The sequence below is a fragment of the Spermophilus citellus genome (genome assembly GCF_964194105.1).
Source record: "Spermophilus citellus genome assembly, chromosome: 7".
Taxonomy (NCBI): domain Eukaryota; kingdom Metazoa; phylum Chordata; class Mammalia; order Rodentia; family Sciuridae; genus Spermophilus; species Spermophilus citellus.
The window spans coordinates 144069982-144084358 of record NC_138188.1 but is presented as its reverse complement, the minus strand read 5'-3'; the positions used below and the strand labels follow the sequence as shown (position 1 = coordinate 144084358).

Sequence of the window (14377 nt, the reverse complement as noted above, 5' to 3'; positions counted from 1 at the left end):
TGTTTTGCCAAGGATTTTTTGAAGAGATGGTTTTCTAGCTGCAAATTCTTTTAACTTTTGTTTATCGTGAAAGGTTTTAATTTCATCTTCCATCCTGAAGCTTAATTTCGCCGGATACACGATTCTTGGTTGGAGCCCATTTTCTTTCAGTGTTTGAAAAATGTTATTCCAGGATCTTCTAGCTTTCAGAGTCTGTGTTGAGAGATCAGCTGTTATCCTGATTGGTTTGCCCCTAAATGTAATCTGCTTTCTTTCTCTTGTAGCTTTTAAAATTCTCTCCTTATTCTGTATGTTGGGCATCTTCAGTATAATGTGTCTAGGTGTGGATCTCTTATGATTTTGCACTTTTGGCGTCCTGTAGGCTTCTAGGATATGGGATTCTGTTTCATTCTTCAAGTCTGGGAAGTTTTCTCGTATTATTTCATTGAATAGATTGTTCATTCCTCTGGTTTGGAGCTCTGTGCCCTCCTGTATCCCAATGACTCTTTTAAGTTTGGTCTTTTAATGTTATCCCATATCTCTTGGATGTTCTGCTCATGGTTTCTTAGCAGTCTTGCTGAACTGTCTATGTTCTTCTCAAGTTGAAATACTTTGTCTTCATTGTCTGATGTTCTATCTTCTAAGTGATCTATTCTGCTGGTAGTATTGTCAATTGAGGTTTTAAGTTGGTTTATTGCTTCCTTCATTTCTAGGATTTCTATTTGTTTGTTTTTTATTACTTCTAACTCCCTGTGAAATTGATCTTTTACTTCCTGGATTTGTTTCTGTAGTTCTTTGTCAATGTGATCTTTCATTGTCTGATTTTGCTGTCTCATGTCTTCCTTGAGACTCCAGATCATCTGGAGCATGTATATCCTGAACTCTTTATCTGACATTCCATCTGTTGCAGCTATTACCTCTTCTAGAGTTGAGTTGACCTGCATTGCTTGTGGTCCTTTCTTTCCTTGTCTTTTCATGTTGCTTGCGTTTCTTTCTGCTTCGTGAAACTGTTGTGTTTTTGAAATTTTTGCCCCTGTTTATTTATGTTGCTCTTGTATATTTGGGATATCTCTCTTGTAGGGCGGGTAGTGGCTGTGATCCTCCTCTAATCAGGGTGATCTATCCACTACGCTGGTTGGTCGTAGGTCTGCCCGCCCTGCGGGCACGGGTGGCTGCTCTACTCTGCCCCCACTCCAATTGCGGTGACGTTCCTACCACATCCTCGGATCGTTGGTCTTGATCCGGACGTGGGCAACAGCTCTTCTCCACCCCTACTCCAATTGATGTGACGTGTCTACCATGCTGGTCGGCCTCCAAGCCTGTTCCGCCGGTGGGTCTCAGATCTGCCCACCCTGCGGGCCTGGGCGGCAGTTCTGCTCAACCCCCACTCCCAGTGGGGGTACCTAACTGCCTCTCCAACGGGTCTCTGGGCTCCTTCCGGACGCTGGCGGCGGCTCTGTTCAACCCCCACTCCAACCAGTGTGACGTGACTGCCTCGATGCTACTCGTCCACCACACTGGCCGGCTGCAGAGCCTGTCCTGCCAGTGGGACGCAGGACTGCCTACCTTGCAGGGTCAGACGGCAGCTCTTCACGGCCTCCACTCCAAGTGGGTTGACTTGGCTACCCTGCCGTCAGGTCGCTGGTCCTGTTCCAGGCGTGGGCGGCTACTCTCCTCGGCCCCAGCTGCAGTTGGGGTGTCGCGATACCACACCGGCGGGACCCTTAGCCTGCTCTGGGCACAGGAGGCAGCTCCACTCTGCCCTCCAGGCCCCCGCAGCACCCAGCAGGACCCAGACCAAGAAGCAGTCCCTGTAGGATCCCCAACCCTGAGCCAGAGCCGCTTCGGGAGCCAGGAGCCGGTCTCTCCAATCCCCGCCACTTTCTGCTAGGAGCAGGCTCCTCAGGGCTACCGCCGCGGGTTCCCCAATCCCAGGCCAAAGCCGCCCCGGGAGCCCAAGCCTGGCCGCACCAGACTCTCCCTGCTCGGTGCCCAAGCCTGGCCGCACCAAACTCTCCCTGCTCGGTGCACGCTCCCCTGGGAGCAGAGTCTAAGACGCACTTCCCGCGGGCTCCCCAGCTCCGGGTCAAAACTGTTCCAGGAGACAGAGTCCCGTTGCCCCTCGTCGCAAGTTTCACTTGTGGCTGGCCTCAGCTCGCGGTCCCCGCAGGCTCCGCAGCCCTGGGCTCAAGCAGCCACGAGAGCCAGAACCCAGCCTCTCCGATCCCTGCCACACTCTGCTCGGAGCAGGCTCCACAGAGGTACCCCAGCCTCAGGCCCAGGCAGCCCCGGGAGCCCGAGCCTGGCAGCTCCAACCTCTCCCAGGTCAGTGTACGCTCAGACAGGGGCAGGGTCAAAGACACAGTCGCCGCGGGTTCCCTAGCCCCGGGCCAAGAAGGATCTCCCGCCCTGGGCCAAAGCAACCCGGGGAACTAGAATCTGGCCGCTCAAAGCCCGGCGCCCGCATTGCCAGGGGTGAGGCCTGAAGAGTATTCTCTTCAGAGTTTCCAATCCCGAGCCTGAGCGATCTGTCTGCGCGACGCAGGCAAATACCAGCCTGGAATCACCTGTTCTGTAGTTGAATGAGCTGAGATCGTAGAAAACAGGGATGATTGCATCAGCTCTCCATGATGGCGGCTGCAGTCCTCCTCCGTGTTCCGACCGGTGTTGGGAATCGAACTGGACCGATTCTCTCCTCTATTTCAAAACTGGAATTCAGCACTCAGCGCGGCCAGTGTGCCACTGGCAGGAGCCTGCAGAATCCGCTTCGCTGTAATCCCGCTCTGGTACCTCGCGGCTAATTAACTCGGGCGCGTCCCAGACTCCATCCACGGGGCGGTCCGCCGACCAAGTACTGCTTCCCTCGGTGCGGAGAAATCGCCCGCAACCAAGCCCCTGCAGCCGAATCCCCGCGCTGGAATTCTGACCTCTAGATTCTGGAGCACCTCAATTTCACTGGGGATTCCCACCAAGGTAGCCTTCAGCCATTTCACCTCGTGTTTCTCCCGCACAGTGGCGCAGCGTACTGGTGTGCTGCACTCCCTTGGCCGCCATCTTCAGGATCCGTTGGTAGGCTTTTCATTGCATCTTCAATCTCATTGCTTGAAATTGATCTGTTTGAAGTTTCTATAGTCTTCCTGGTTTAATTTGAATAGGTTGTATGTAATGTATGTAACTAGAAATTTGTTGACGTTTTCACGATTTTCTATTTTATTGGAGTATAGGTTTTCAAAGTTGTTTCTGATGATATTCTATATTTCAGTGGTGTCCATGGTGATATTTCCTTTTTAATCTCAAATTTGAATAATTTGACATTTATTTCTCTTTCGCTTCCTTAGCTTGGCCATGTGTATATAAATTGTACTTTTTCAAAGAATGAACTTAGTGTTTTTTACAATTTTTTAAATTTCTTTCTTGTTTCAATTTTATTGATTTCACCTCTGATTTTAATTACTTCCTGTCTTATATTGCTTTTGTTATTGATTTGTTCTTCTTTTTCTAGGACTTCAAGATATAAAAAATAAAAAGTTGGTTTACTTAAATGGGTACTTTTTATTCTTTTAAAGAATGTGCTTGATGCAATGAACTTTCATTTTAGAAGGGTGCTCATAGTTTCCCAGAGATTCTGATAAGTTGTGTCCCTTTTCTAATTTAGCTATAATTATTTTTTTTTATTTTATCCCTGATTTTTTAGCTATCCACTGGTCATTCAATAGTGTATTATTTAGTCTCCAGGTGTTAAAGCATTTTCTATTTTTTTATTTTATCATTGATTTCTAATTTCATTCCATTATGATCTAATAAAATGCAAGATATTATCTCTGGGGTTTTTTTTGTATGTGCTAAGAGTTGCTGGGTAGACTAGGATATGGTCTATTTTAGAGATGGATCCATGTTCACTGAGAAAAAGTATATTTAGTTTTTGATGGATAAAATATTCTATATGTATCTGTTAGTCTAAAATGTTAATTGAATTTTATAGTTCTACAAGATACTCTTTTTGACAAATGATGCTGGAAAACTGGAAATGTATATGTATTAGAAAGAAATTGAACCCCTATCTCTCACCTTGCAGAAAATTCAACTCAAAGTAGATTAAGGAGTTAGGCATTAGACCAGAGTCTCAGTGCCTACTACCAGAAAAAAGTAGGCCCAACTCTCTATCATGTCAGTTTAAGAAATTACTTTCTCAATAAGACTCCTAAAGTACAAGAAGTACAACCAAGAATCAATAAATAGAATAGTTTCAAACTGAAATTCTGCATCACAACAAAGAAACAGGCAAGAATGTAAACAGAGAGTCTACTGAATGTGAGAAAATCTTTATCTGCACCTCAGACAGAGCATTATTCTCCACGATATAAATAGACCTCAAAAAACTTAACACCCAAACAAATAATCCAACTAATACATGGGCTAAGAAACTGAACAGGCACTTTACAGAAGAAGAAATATAAATGGTGAACAACAAAAAAAAAAGAAACGAAAAAATATTCAACATATCTAGCAATTAGAGAAATGCAAGTAAAAACTACAGTGATATTACATCTCCCCCCAGTCAGAATGGCAATTATCAAGAATATAAGCAACAATAAATGTTGGTGAGGATGTGGGGGAAAAGGTACAATTATTCGCTGCTGGGAATACAAATTGGAAAGCAGTATGGAGATTACTTAGAAAACTTGGAATGGAAGTACCATTTGACCTTGTTATCCTACTCCTCAGTTTATACCCTAAGGACGTAAAATCAGCATATTACAGTGAAACAGCCACTTCAATGTTTATTGCAGCTTAATTCATAATAGCCAAGCTATGGAACCAAACTAGGCACCCTAGAACAGACGAATGGATAAAGAAAATGTAGTGTATATATTCAGCCATAAAGAAGAATGAAATTATGGTATATGCCAGTAGATGGATGGCACTGGAGAATATCATGCTAAGTGAAATAAAACAGTCTCAAAAAACCAAAGGCAGACTGTTCTCTCTGATATGTGGATGCTATCCCACATTAAAGGAGGGGAAGATTAGAAGTGCACTGGACTAGAAAAAGGGGAATAAAGGTAATGGAGGGAGTATGGGAATAGAAAAGATAGTAGAATGAATTGGACATATCTTTACTATCCATATATATGAATATATGACCAATGTAACTCCACATCATGTACAACCACAATAATGGGATTATAACTGGAAAATAGTAAACTTATTTTATGTATGTATACTATTTCAAAATATACTCTACACATGTGAAAAATTTAAAAAATATATATATAAAAATAAATAAATAAAGAGTTGCAAGACCTAGAATTTTGTGAGACAATTTCATATTTTAAAACTGATTTAATGTTGATAGAGATAGTTTTAGATTAAACTGTATAAATTTGTTAAGGGAACACAGTCTACAAATATGTACAGGCAGAAGACTATTATTCTTCTGAATGTTATTCCTTCACAGAGGACCTATAAAGATGCTAATTAAAGCATCTACCTGGTCTCTTTGGGGGGAGCAATCAATGACACAGAATTAACATGATCATTTTTTTCATTTGTGAAAGACTTGAATTCAATCATATGATAAACCTAATTCTAAAAACAAAAAACCTAGATAGCTCCAAAGACAATAGGAAATAAAACTTTTAAGTCGTTCGATTTGTGTTTGGGATATTTTTTATGTATGATCTCATTTCATGTTTAGAAACCTTTCCAGGAATGTTTTAGGATTAACCATCTTTATATATGCAAAAACTGAATTCAGACATAAGTGGCATGGAAATGAAGTATCAAAATTAAAAAGTCAGGATTGAACTTCGATTTCTGTGAAACTTTCCATGAATTTCATTCATAATTCATCAATATCTGTGTTTTCACTTATAATGACATGTATTGATCAATAAGAATCATAGGCAGGAATGATTTAAAGAAACTTTGGTTCAGAAATAGTTAAGAGGTATTAATATCGGTGGAAATATACACCGAGTGTTTTTTTTTTTGTTGTTGTTGTTTTGCCAGGGACTATGACTAAACAATTTGGGCACACAAACTCACACATTCCCTTGAAAGAACCAGAGTTTTATTTAATTTTAAAAAAAGCTCTTTAATGCAAAAACTTAAATTTTTATTTGTATATGATTATTTGATCTTCATGTCTCTTTTACATATCATAACAGTATTTTCGGTTTGGTTTTAAGCTTTATTGTATACATTTCACTACTAAAATTAAATATAGATAACATTATAAAAATGATAGGGTTTCTGATTTTTATATGAATGTATACCTAACGAAGACTCCATGTATTTTAAAATAGGGCTGTTAAAGTAATGAACTTTTAGATAACCATAGTATATAAATTGCATTTTAATAGAAATATCACAAATAAAATTAATTACCACTAAAGTAAATTTCCATGAAACTTAAAACAAACTGATAATTATAAATTAGAGACAGTTAATTTAATAAAATAGGGAGAAAATTTTATCCTCAAATAACAAAGGATATTTGGAAATACTTGTAAAGGAAGTGGATATGCTTTTAAAAGTATTTGAAGTTTATCTGAAGACCTCTTGAAATTATATGTATTTAATGTAGTTAAGATACTTTGGATTCTAAATAAAAGAGTACTTAGTTTAAAAGAGATTTGTTTGTTAGAGCATGGTAGCATGTTACTGTAATCCCAGTGGCTTGCTAGGCTGTGCCAGGAGATTACAAGTTCAAAGCCAGCTTTAGCAATTTAGCAAGGCCCTGAGCAATTTAACAAGATGCTATCTAAAAATGAAAAATAAAAAATGGGCTGGGGATGTGGCTCAGTGGATAAGGGATCCTTGGCTCAATCTCTGGTATCAAAGAATAAACAAATAAATAAAAAGCTAAACATTTGAAAATTTAAAAAATAAAATATTATATTTCTAAGCACTATTTTGATGATATTTTTAAAGATATTTTCATATTATGCAAGAATAGTAATATGCATAGTTCAACTGTTCAATATCTTTCACAAAGCAATGAAGGATTGTTAACATCAGGAACCAGAAAATGGTGGCAAATTTTATATAAATATCATAACATTTATCTTTCAGTACCATTTGTGTGAAAGAAATAAGAGGGGTTTAATTCTTCTTGATTTAGGCTGGCCTTATAATTTGTTTGCAACCATTATAATACAGAAATAGTGGTAAAGCATGACTTCTAAGACTAGTTCAGAAAAGATCATATAATGTCTGTCTAGTGTGGTATTCTTGCAACATTTCCTCTGGAATAAGATGGCTGACATATATGAGGACAGACTATATTAATACAGTCATACTGGAAAAACTCCATGTAAGTGTTCCAATTGACAGTTCCGAATGAGCTCACTGTCCACAGGAAGCATTGACAGCCACTTAAGTGTGCCTTCTTGACTTTTAAGCTCTGTTGAACCTTCTCAGAACTACAACTATAGACAACATTTAAGTGCAAGCACATTAGAGAGTTCAAGCGATATTCAAGCATGAATGAAAAACTGGTTGGTTTATGCCACTGTTTCGGGGTCACTTATTGTGCAATAAGAATATTAGAAAATTTTATATAAGGTTTACTATGATTTTTAAAATGTTATTAACAGGATATTGTTGGAGAGTTAACACTTCTGATGGACTAGTAACTTTTTTCCCATAAGAAGAAAGCTCTATAATACCATAATGAGTTTTCACACTGCCTTATTTCTTTCAATTAGAAATAAAGAAATATCTGATGAGTAAATGTGAACATGAAGATTGGAAATTCTTTTCTACCACTACATTTTCTCTTCAGAAAGGAAATTCTGACAGAGACCAATAGATCTCCATTGCTCTCATCTATGGAAGTAACAGTATTTTCTATGCAAGGCCTAATCCATTGAAAACTATGTTGAATATGTTTATCTAATTCTTGTGTTAAGTATAAGAGCACTCAATTGTCTGTAGAATTTAAGCCACATAATATTTTATCCCAATTTCTTTTGTTTTATCTATTGATTAGTTATAAACTTACACAAGAAGAAGCATGCTATTAATTGATATCCCATTTAAAAGTCTACAAGTAAGAACATATTTGATAAGTACAATGGATAAAATTATTAGTTTGAGCCCCATGATACTGAAGATGGTTTACTTGTTTTTATTTTGTTTTATTTTGGTACTAGGGATTAAATGCAAAGATGCTAAACTACTGAGCCACACCCCCAGCTTTTAAAAAATATTTTATTTTGAGACAGGGTCTCACTAAATTGCTGAGGCTTGCTTTGACCTTACAATCCTCTTGCCTCAGCCTCTTATGCCACTGGGAATATAGGCATGTGCTACCATGCCTGGAGAAGATGTTTTATTTTTGCAGTTTAATCAAAGCTTTCGACAGGTGTATTCACAATAGTAACTTTAATTTGTGTTGTATCAAGTCCCTATTTGAGGCATAAGTTATTATTAAGAACATTTTCCTATTAAAAGGATTAGTTGTTAAATTTCATGTTAGCTTACACTAAAGCTTGCCAAAGTATGGCCTGAAAACCATCCATATGATACCAAATGAAGCCACTCATTAAGTATCATTCATAGGCTTTGAGGTACAAACATTAATTAACATTGAGGATGAGAAAGCACGATAGCATCTCTTAATGGTTATTGTGGAAAGTATTATTTCATGTCACTTTCTTTCCTTGATTATTGTAATTATTAGCAAATATTAATTGCACAAAATAATGGGTTTCATGGTGACATATTATACATGTATAAATACAAACTTTGATCATACCCACCTTCCAAATAGCCCCCTCTTATCCTCTGCCTCCTCACTCTGGTCCTCTTCCCCTTCTCTAGTGGTTTTTCAAGATTCCACATTTGTGAGAAAATATTCCATACTTACCTTTCTTGGACTCACTTATTTAACAAGATGCTCTCTAGTTTCCTCAATTTTCCTGTAAATGAGTGCCTTCTTCTTTATGGTGGAGTAATTCTCCAATGGCGTGTGTGTGTGTGTGTGTGTGTGTGTGTGTGTGTGTGTGTGTGTACCTATACACATATGGGCAACAAGGCTGATTCTGTAACTTGGCTATTATGAATTGTGTCATGATAAACATGGGTATGTGATGCATGTATCTCCATAGTATGCTTAATTTTAAAAAATTGGGTATGTATCCAGGAGAGTTATTGAAAGATCATAAGGTAGTTCTATTTTTAGGTTTTTGAGGAATCTCCACACTGTTTTTCATAGTGACTTTACTAATTTACATTTCCACCAACAAGGCTTAAATGTTCCATTTTTCTTGGATTTTGAAGAGCATTTGTTACTTTTTATTTCCTACACAATAACCAGTCTGACCCAGGTGAGGTGGAATCTCAATGTAGGTTTGATTTACATTTCCCTGAAGGCTAAATATGTTAAACATGATTTCATATATTTATGAAATATACTTGTACTTTTTTAAAAATTGAATTATTTGGGTTTTTTTTTCTCAAGTTTTTTTTTTGAGTTCTTTATATATCCTCAATATTATTCCTTTTCCAGATGAATACTGAGCAAATACTTTTTTATCATTCCATAGGTAGTCTCTTCTTTCTGTTCATTTGCTGTGCAGAAGTTTTTTAGTTTAATGTAATTCCATTTGTAAATTATTATTTCTTGAGCTATTTAAGTCCTGTTCAGGAAAGCATTGCTTATATCAATGTTTAAATTGTTTCCCCTATGTTTTCTTATAGTATTTTCAAATTTTTCAAGTCTCATTAAGGTCAGTGATCTACTTAAAATTACTTATTGTATAGTTTGAGAAATAAGGATCTTTTTGCAATTTTCTGCAGAGAGATGTTCAGTTTTACAGAATCATTTGTTAAAGAGGCTATCTTTTCTCCAACATATGTTTTTGAATCCTTTGTTGAGAATCAGATGTCTGTAATTGCACAGTTTATTTTTTCTGCCATTGGTCAACATTTCTAATTTTATATCAATATCATGATGTTTTTCTTTCTTTCTTTTTTTGCTCTTCTTCATCTTTTTATTTATTTTTTAAATACACAATAGTTGAATGCATTACAATCCTTATTATACATATAGAGCACAATTTTTCATATCTATGTTTATAAAGTATGTTCACGCCAACTTATGCCATTATACATGTACTCTTTTTTTGCATTACAATTCTTAATACACATATATACCACGATTTTTCATATCTCTGTTTGTTTTTAAGGTATGTTGGCCCCAAATTCAAATCTTCATACGTGTATTTTGTATAATGATGACCATCACATTCCACCATCCTTGCTAATCCCCTTCCCCCTCCCTTTCCCTTCCACCCCTCTTCCCTATATAGAATTAATCTAATCCTCCATGCTCTCCCTCCCTACTTCACTATGAGTCACCCCCCTTATATCAGAGAAAACATTTGGCATTTTTTTTGTGTGTGTGTTAGCTAACTTCACTTAGCATTATCTTCTCCAACACCATCCATTTACCTGCAAATGCCAATATCATGATGTTTTTCTTATAATGGCTGTATATTATACATTTGAAACTGGGTATTAAGATATTTCTAGCATTGTTCTTTCTGCCAACGACTGCTTTGGCTATTCAGGGTTTTGTTTAGTTTTTATTTTTGTGATTCCATATTATTTTAGCATTGTTTTTTTCTAGTTCTGTGAAGAATGTCATTGGCATTTTGATGGAGATTGTGATGTATCCATAGATCACTTTCACTAGGAGGACTGTTTTAACAATGTTGATTCTCTCAATCAATAAACAAGGGAAGTCTCTCCATTTTCTAGAGTCTTTTTCAATTTCTTCAGTGTTTTGTAATTTGCATTGCAGAAGGCTTTCAATTCCTTGGTTAGGTGTATTCCTTGGAATTTCCTTCCTCACTTCCTTTCCTCCTTGCTTTCCTTCCCTTTCTTCCCTCTCTTTTTGAAGCCTGTAGGTCTACAAGAAATCCAATGATTTTTGTATGATGATTTTATTCCCTTCTACTTTGATGAATTTATCAATTCTAAGAGACTTGATGGACACTTTAGGGTTTTCTAGCAATGGAATCATTATCTGCAAACAGGGCAATTTGATTTCTTGTTTCCTGTGCATACCCATTTTATTTCTTTCCCTTGCCTAATAGCTGTGGTTAAAATTTCCAATACTGTGTTAAATGAGAGTGATAAGAGTAGAAACCCTTGTCTTGTTCCTGATTTCAGAGGAAATGCTTCCAGTTTTCCCCCATTCAGTATGATATTGGCTATGAGTTTATCAAAGATTGTATTTATCATGTTGAGCTATGATCCTTCTACACCCAATTTATAGTGAAGAGTAGTTGAATTTTATCAAAAGCTTTTTCTCTATTAAAATAATCATGTGATTCTTACCCTTGATTCAATTTATACAGTGCATTACATTTATTCATTTGCATTCCTGCCACTTTTCATCACAAGAATGATATGATATCAGTGCAATCTATGATAGTATTGTTCAATCAAACATTAGGTATTAGAATTTGCATGAACTTTCTGCAAACAGAATTTACACAGAATAAGAGCAACAAGATAGTCTGTGCTTGAACACTATGTAATATGACAAAGATGAAAAATGTGTAATGAATACTTAAGTTGGACATGTATTTTTGAAAATACTCTTCATCATCCTTAAATAAAAGGAAAATAAGAATTATCAATATTTTAGGTGAAGGAAATCAAAGAGTTCAAATACTATTGCCACAGGTAAATCACCATTTAGCAAAGCTGAAATACAAAACTAGATTTGTCTTTCTTAAAAGCTCAGAGCAAGTATTCAATTTTTGAAATTTATTGCTGAAGACAGTAGGGATTTTAGAAGAAAGGAGATTTCTTGGTGTCCAGATATGAAAGTATTTTGTGAGAATTGGGAAGATAGAATGTAAATAGTTGTAATTTCTTCATCCATTGTAGCATCTTAGCACAAAAATCATATTTTGGTTCCTATAATTTCTCTGTGAAAAATTACCAAATCAAAACATTTTATAGAAATATGTGCTTTCTAATAAAAATAGTTCTTAGCAAACACAAACTGGAATACTGTTTTCACAGATACTATGGAAGAAATTTTTGTGTGTAGTTTCAGGTGATCGAGACCATATTTTATCACGCTGATAAAATATCTGAATATAATCTGCTTTCATTCTCAGTGTATACATATGGAAATATAAATTATATGAAAAATAAAACCTGATTTTGAGAAGAGAACTTTTAGTGATTTTTTTTTCAGTAGACCAGAAAACAATTGGAAAGTTTAGCATTACTAACAGGAAGGTATGCTTAATAAGGGACAAAGTACATGTGTGGATCTAATCCACAGAAATGTGATAAATTGAAATATGAAAGAATCCTCTACAGTTTTTGATATCTGATTGTATTTTACTAATTTTATTGAAATTTAACTCATTTTAGACTTGGAACTCTGCTATAGCAGTATCTGTTATTTTATGTTAAGAAAATATTAAAGTAAACTCTGTACAACTGTGGTTCCAAGAAGACTGCGATCATATTTCCCATTTTATAAATTTGGTTTTCAACTTGAATATATAAAACAAGAATGCCAAAACAGCGCTACTATTACCAAAAAATATACACTCATAAAAAATGCTATCATGAGGAGGAAATGAAACAAATAAAAAGGGTGATGGAAAAGCATCCTTTCAAAAGTTAATAAATGGACAAGAGAGATGCAATTTTTGTCAGTTTATGAGGTTAAATAGATTGTTAAATATAATATAATAAGTTGGAGGGATGGAAAATGTACTGTAGACAAATGTTTTCAAGTCTTTCCACTCCAATATACTAGTAAGTCGGAAGTACTTTTAGGTGTACGTATATTTCAGAAACTAGACATTCTGTAAAAACTAATGAATTTTAACTCTGAGCAAAACCATCTAAAAGCCAAATTACAACATCTTTATTGCTGTGAAATGTCAATTGTACCATGCCATTGCACCACAAAATTTTTCTTTTCTATTTTTGTCTATATTTGGAAAAATAAATATAGACAAAAATAGAAAAGAAAAAAAAATTAAAATCTGTGGAGTATCATGAAACATGTAGTAATGTTTAATTAATTTCTCAGTAACTTGAATGCATTTTGGTGAAAGGTCATCAGAATGCTAAATTTGTTTACCCATATTTTTTCTTTTTCAGTGTATAAATTATAGGAAAGCAGAAACCCAGTGACATTTCTAAAGAGTAAATGATAGTCAGAATTTTATATATTTGAATTGCTTTCATGTAAAGAGCAAATGGGGAGGTGAAAATTACCACAAAATATTTTAGATATGCAATGTATAAAAATACCCACTGGAAGCAACCTTAAGAATAATACCCAAAATTATAATTCTGTAATTTAATGGAAAAAACATCTTTAAATGTTATACATTGACATTTTTCTCTGATAAACTAAGTTAGTTACCTTTTAAAAAGTTAAGCCATTGGGCTGGGATTGAAGCTCAGTGGTAGAGCGTTTGCCTAGCAAGTGCAAGGCCTGGGGTTCAATCCTCAGCACCACATAAAAATAAATAAATAAAAGTATCCTGTCAAACTACAACTAAAAAATAAGTAAATAAATATTTTTTTTTTAAAATTTAAGCCACATCTTTGATTTGTACAAGTTCCTTTGTAAGCTAGATACTAACTTGAGATTTGTTAATATTCAAAATTCTGGACAGGACAATGCTATCGGACACCACTACACATTGAGTCTATGTTACCTTATCGCCTTCAGAAAATGTGATGCCATCCACTGCCCTTTTCCAAGTAATTTCTGGGACAGGCTCCCCTTCTGCTTCACAGACAAGTGTGACATGACCATTCTCATATGTAGTCTCATTTTTAAGCTGTATTATGTGAGGCTGTACTGTAAAAAATGTATACATTACTCAATTGATATTGGATGAAGACAATAACTGTTCGAACTTAATATGGGTAATGGGCTCTTTAGTTGATGTTAATACAATACAAGGTGATTAACTACAGCAGTTTACAGTGGCATGCTTTACTTTACAAGAGTACCAGTAGAGTGAAAAAGAGCGGAGAAAGAAGAACTCTGAATATAAGACTCATTTATTATCATTAAAATATTTGAGTAGCTTAGAGACCAACATAAAAATTATAATTCTTTTCAAAAAGTGAAAATACTTCATTTCTCTCTTAAAGTCACAAATTTAAATTTCCTCTTTTGAAGCAGTATGTATATGGAGGTATTGCTTTAACAATGTATTGATTGTTAAACTAATTATTTCTTTGTATCTACTAAAATATTTTATATTAATTTCAATTCTTAATATTTAAAAATATGCTTCTCTATAAGTATACATAGTATCCAAGAAATTTTTTTGAAGTATTATTTCTTATTTTTTTCCTTCTTTAGATGCAAAATGGATAAAAGCCT

The 14377-nt window shown here is 35.8% G+C and overlaps 1 protein-coding gene across 2 annotated transcripts in view; it reads right to left on the bottom strand.

The window, feature by feature from the left end:
• Positions 1-14377, bottom strand: part of NCAM2 (neural cell adhesion molecule 2) — a 494626-nt gene that overhangs the window by 202236 nt on the left and 278013 nt on the right. For both annotated transcript variants that reach the window (XM_081301845.1, XM_081301846.1), the window contains exon 8: positions 13698-13843. In XM_081301845.1, coding sequence (XP_081157971.1) covers positions 13698-13843 — 146 coding nt within the window. The remainder of the gene's footprint in view (positions 1-13697; positions 13844-14377) is intronic.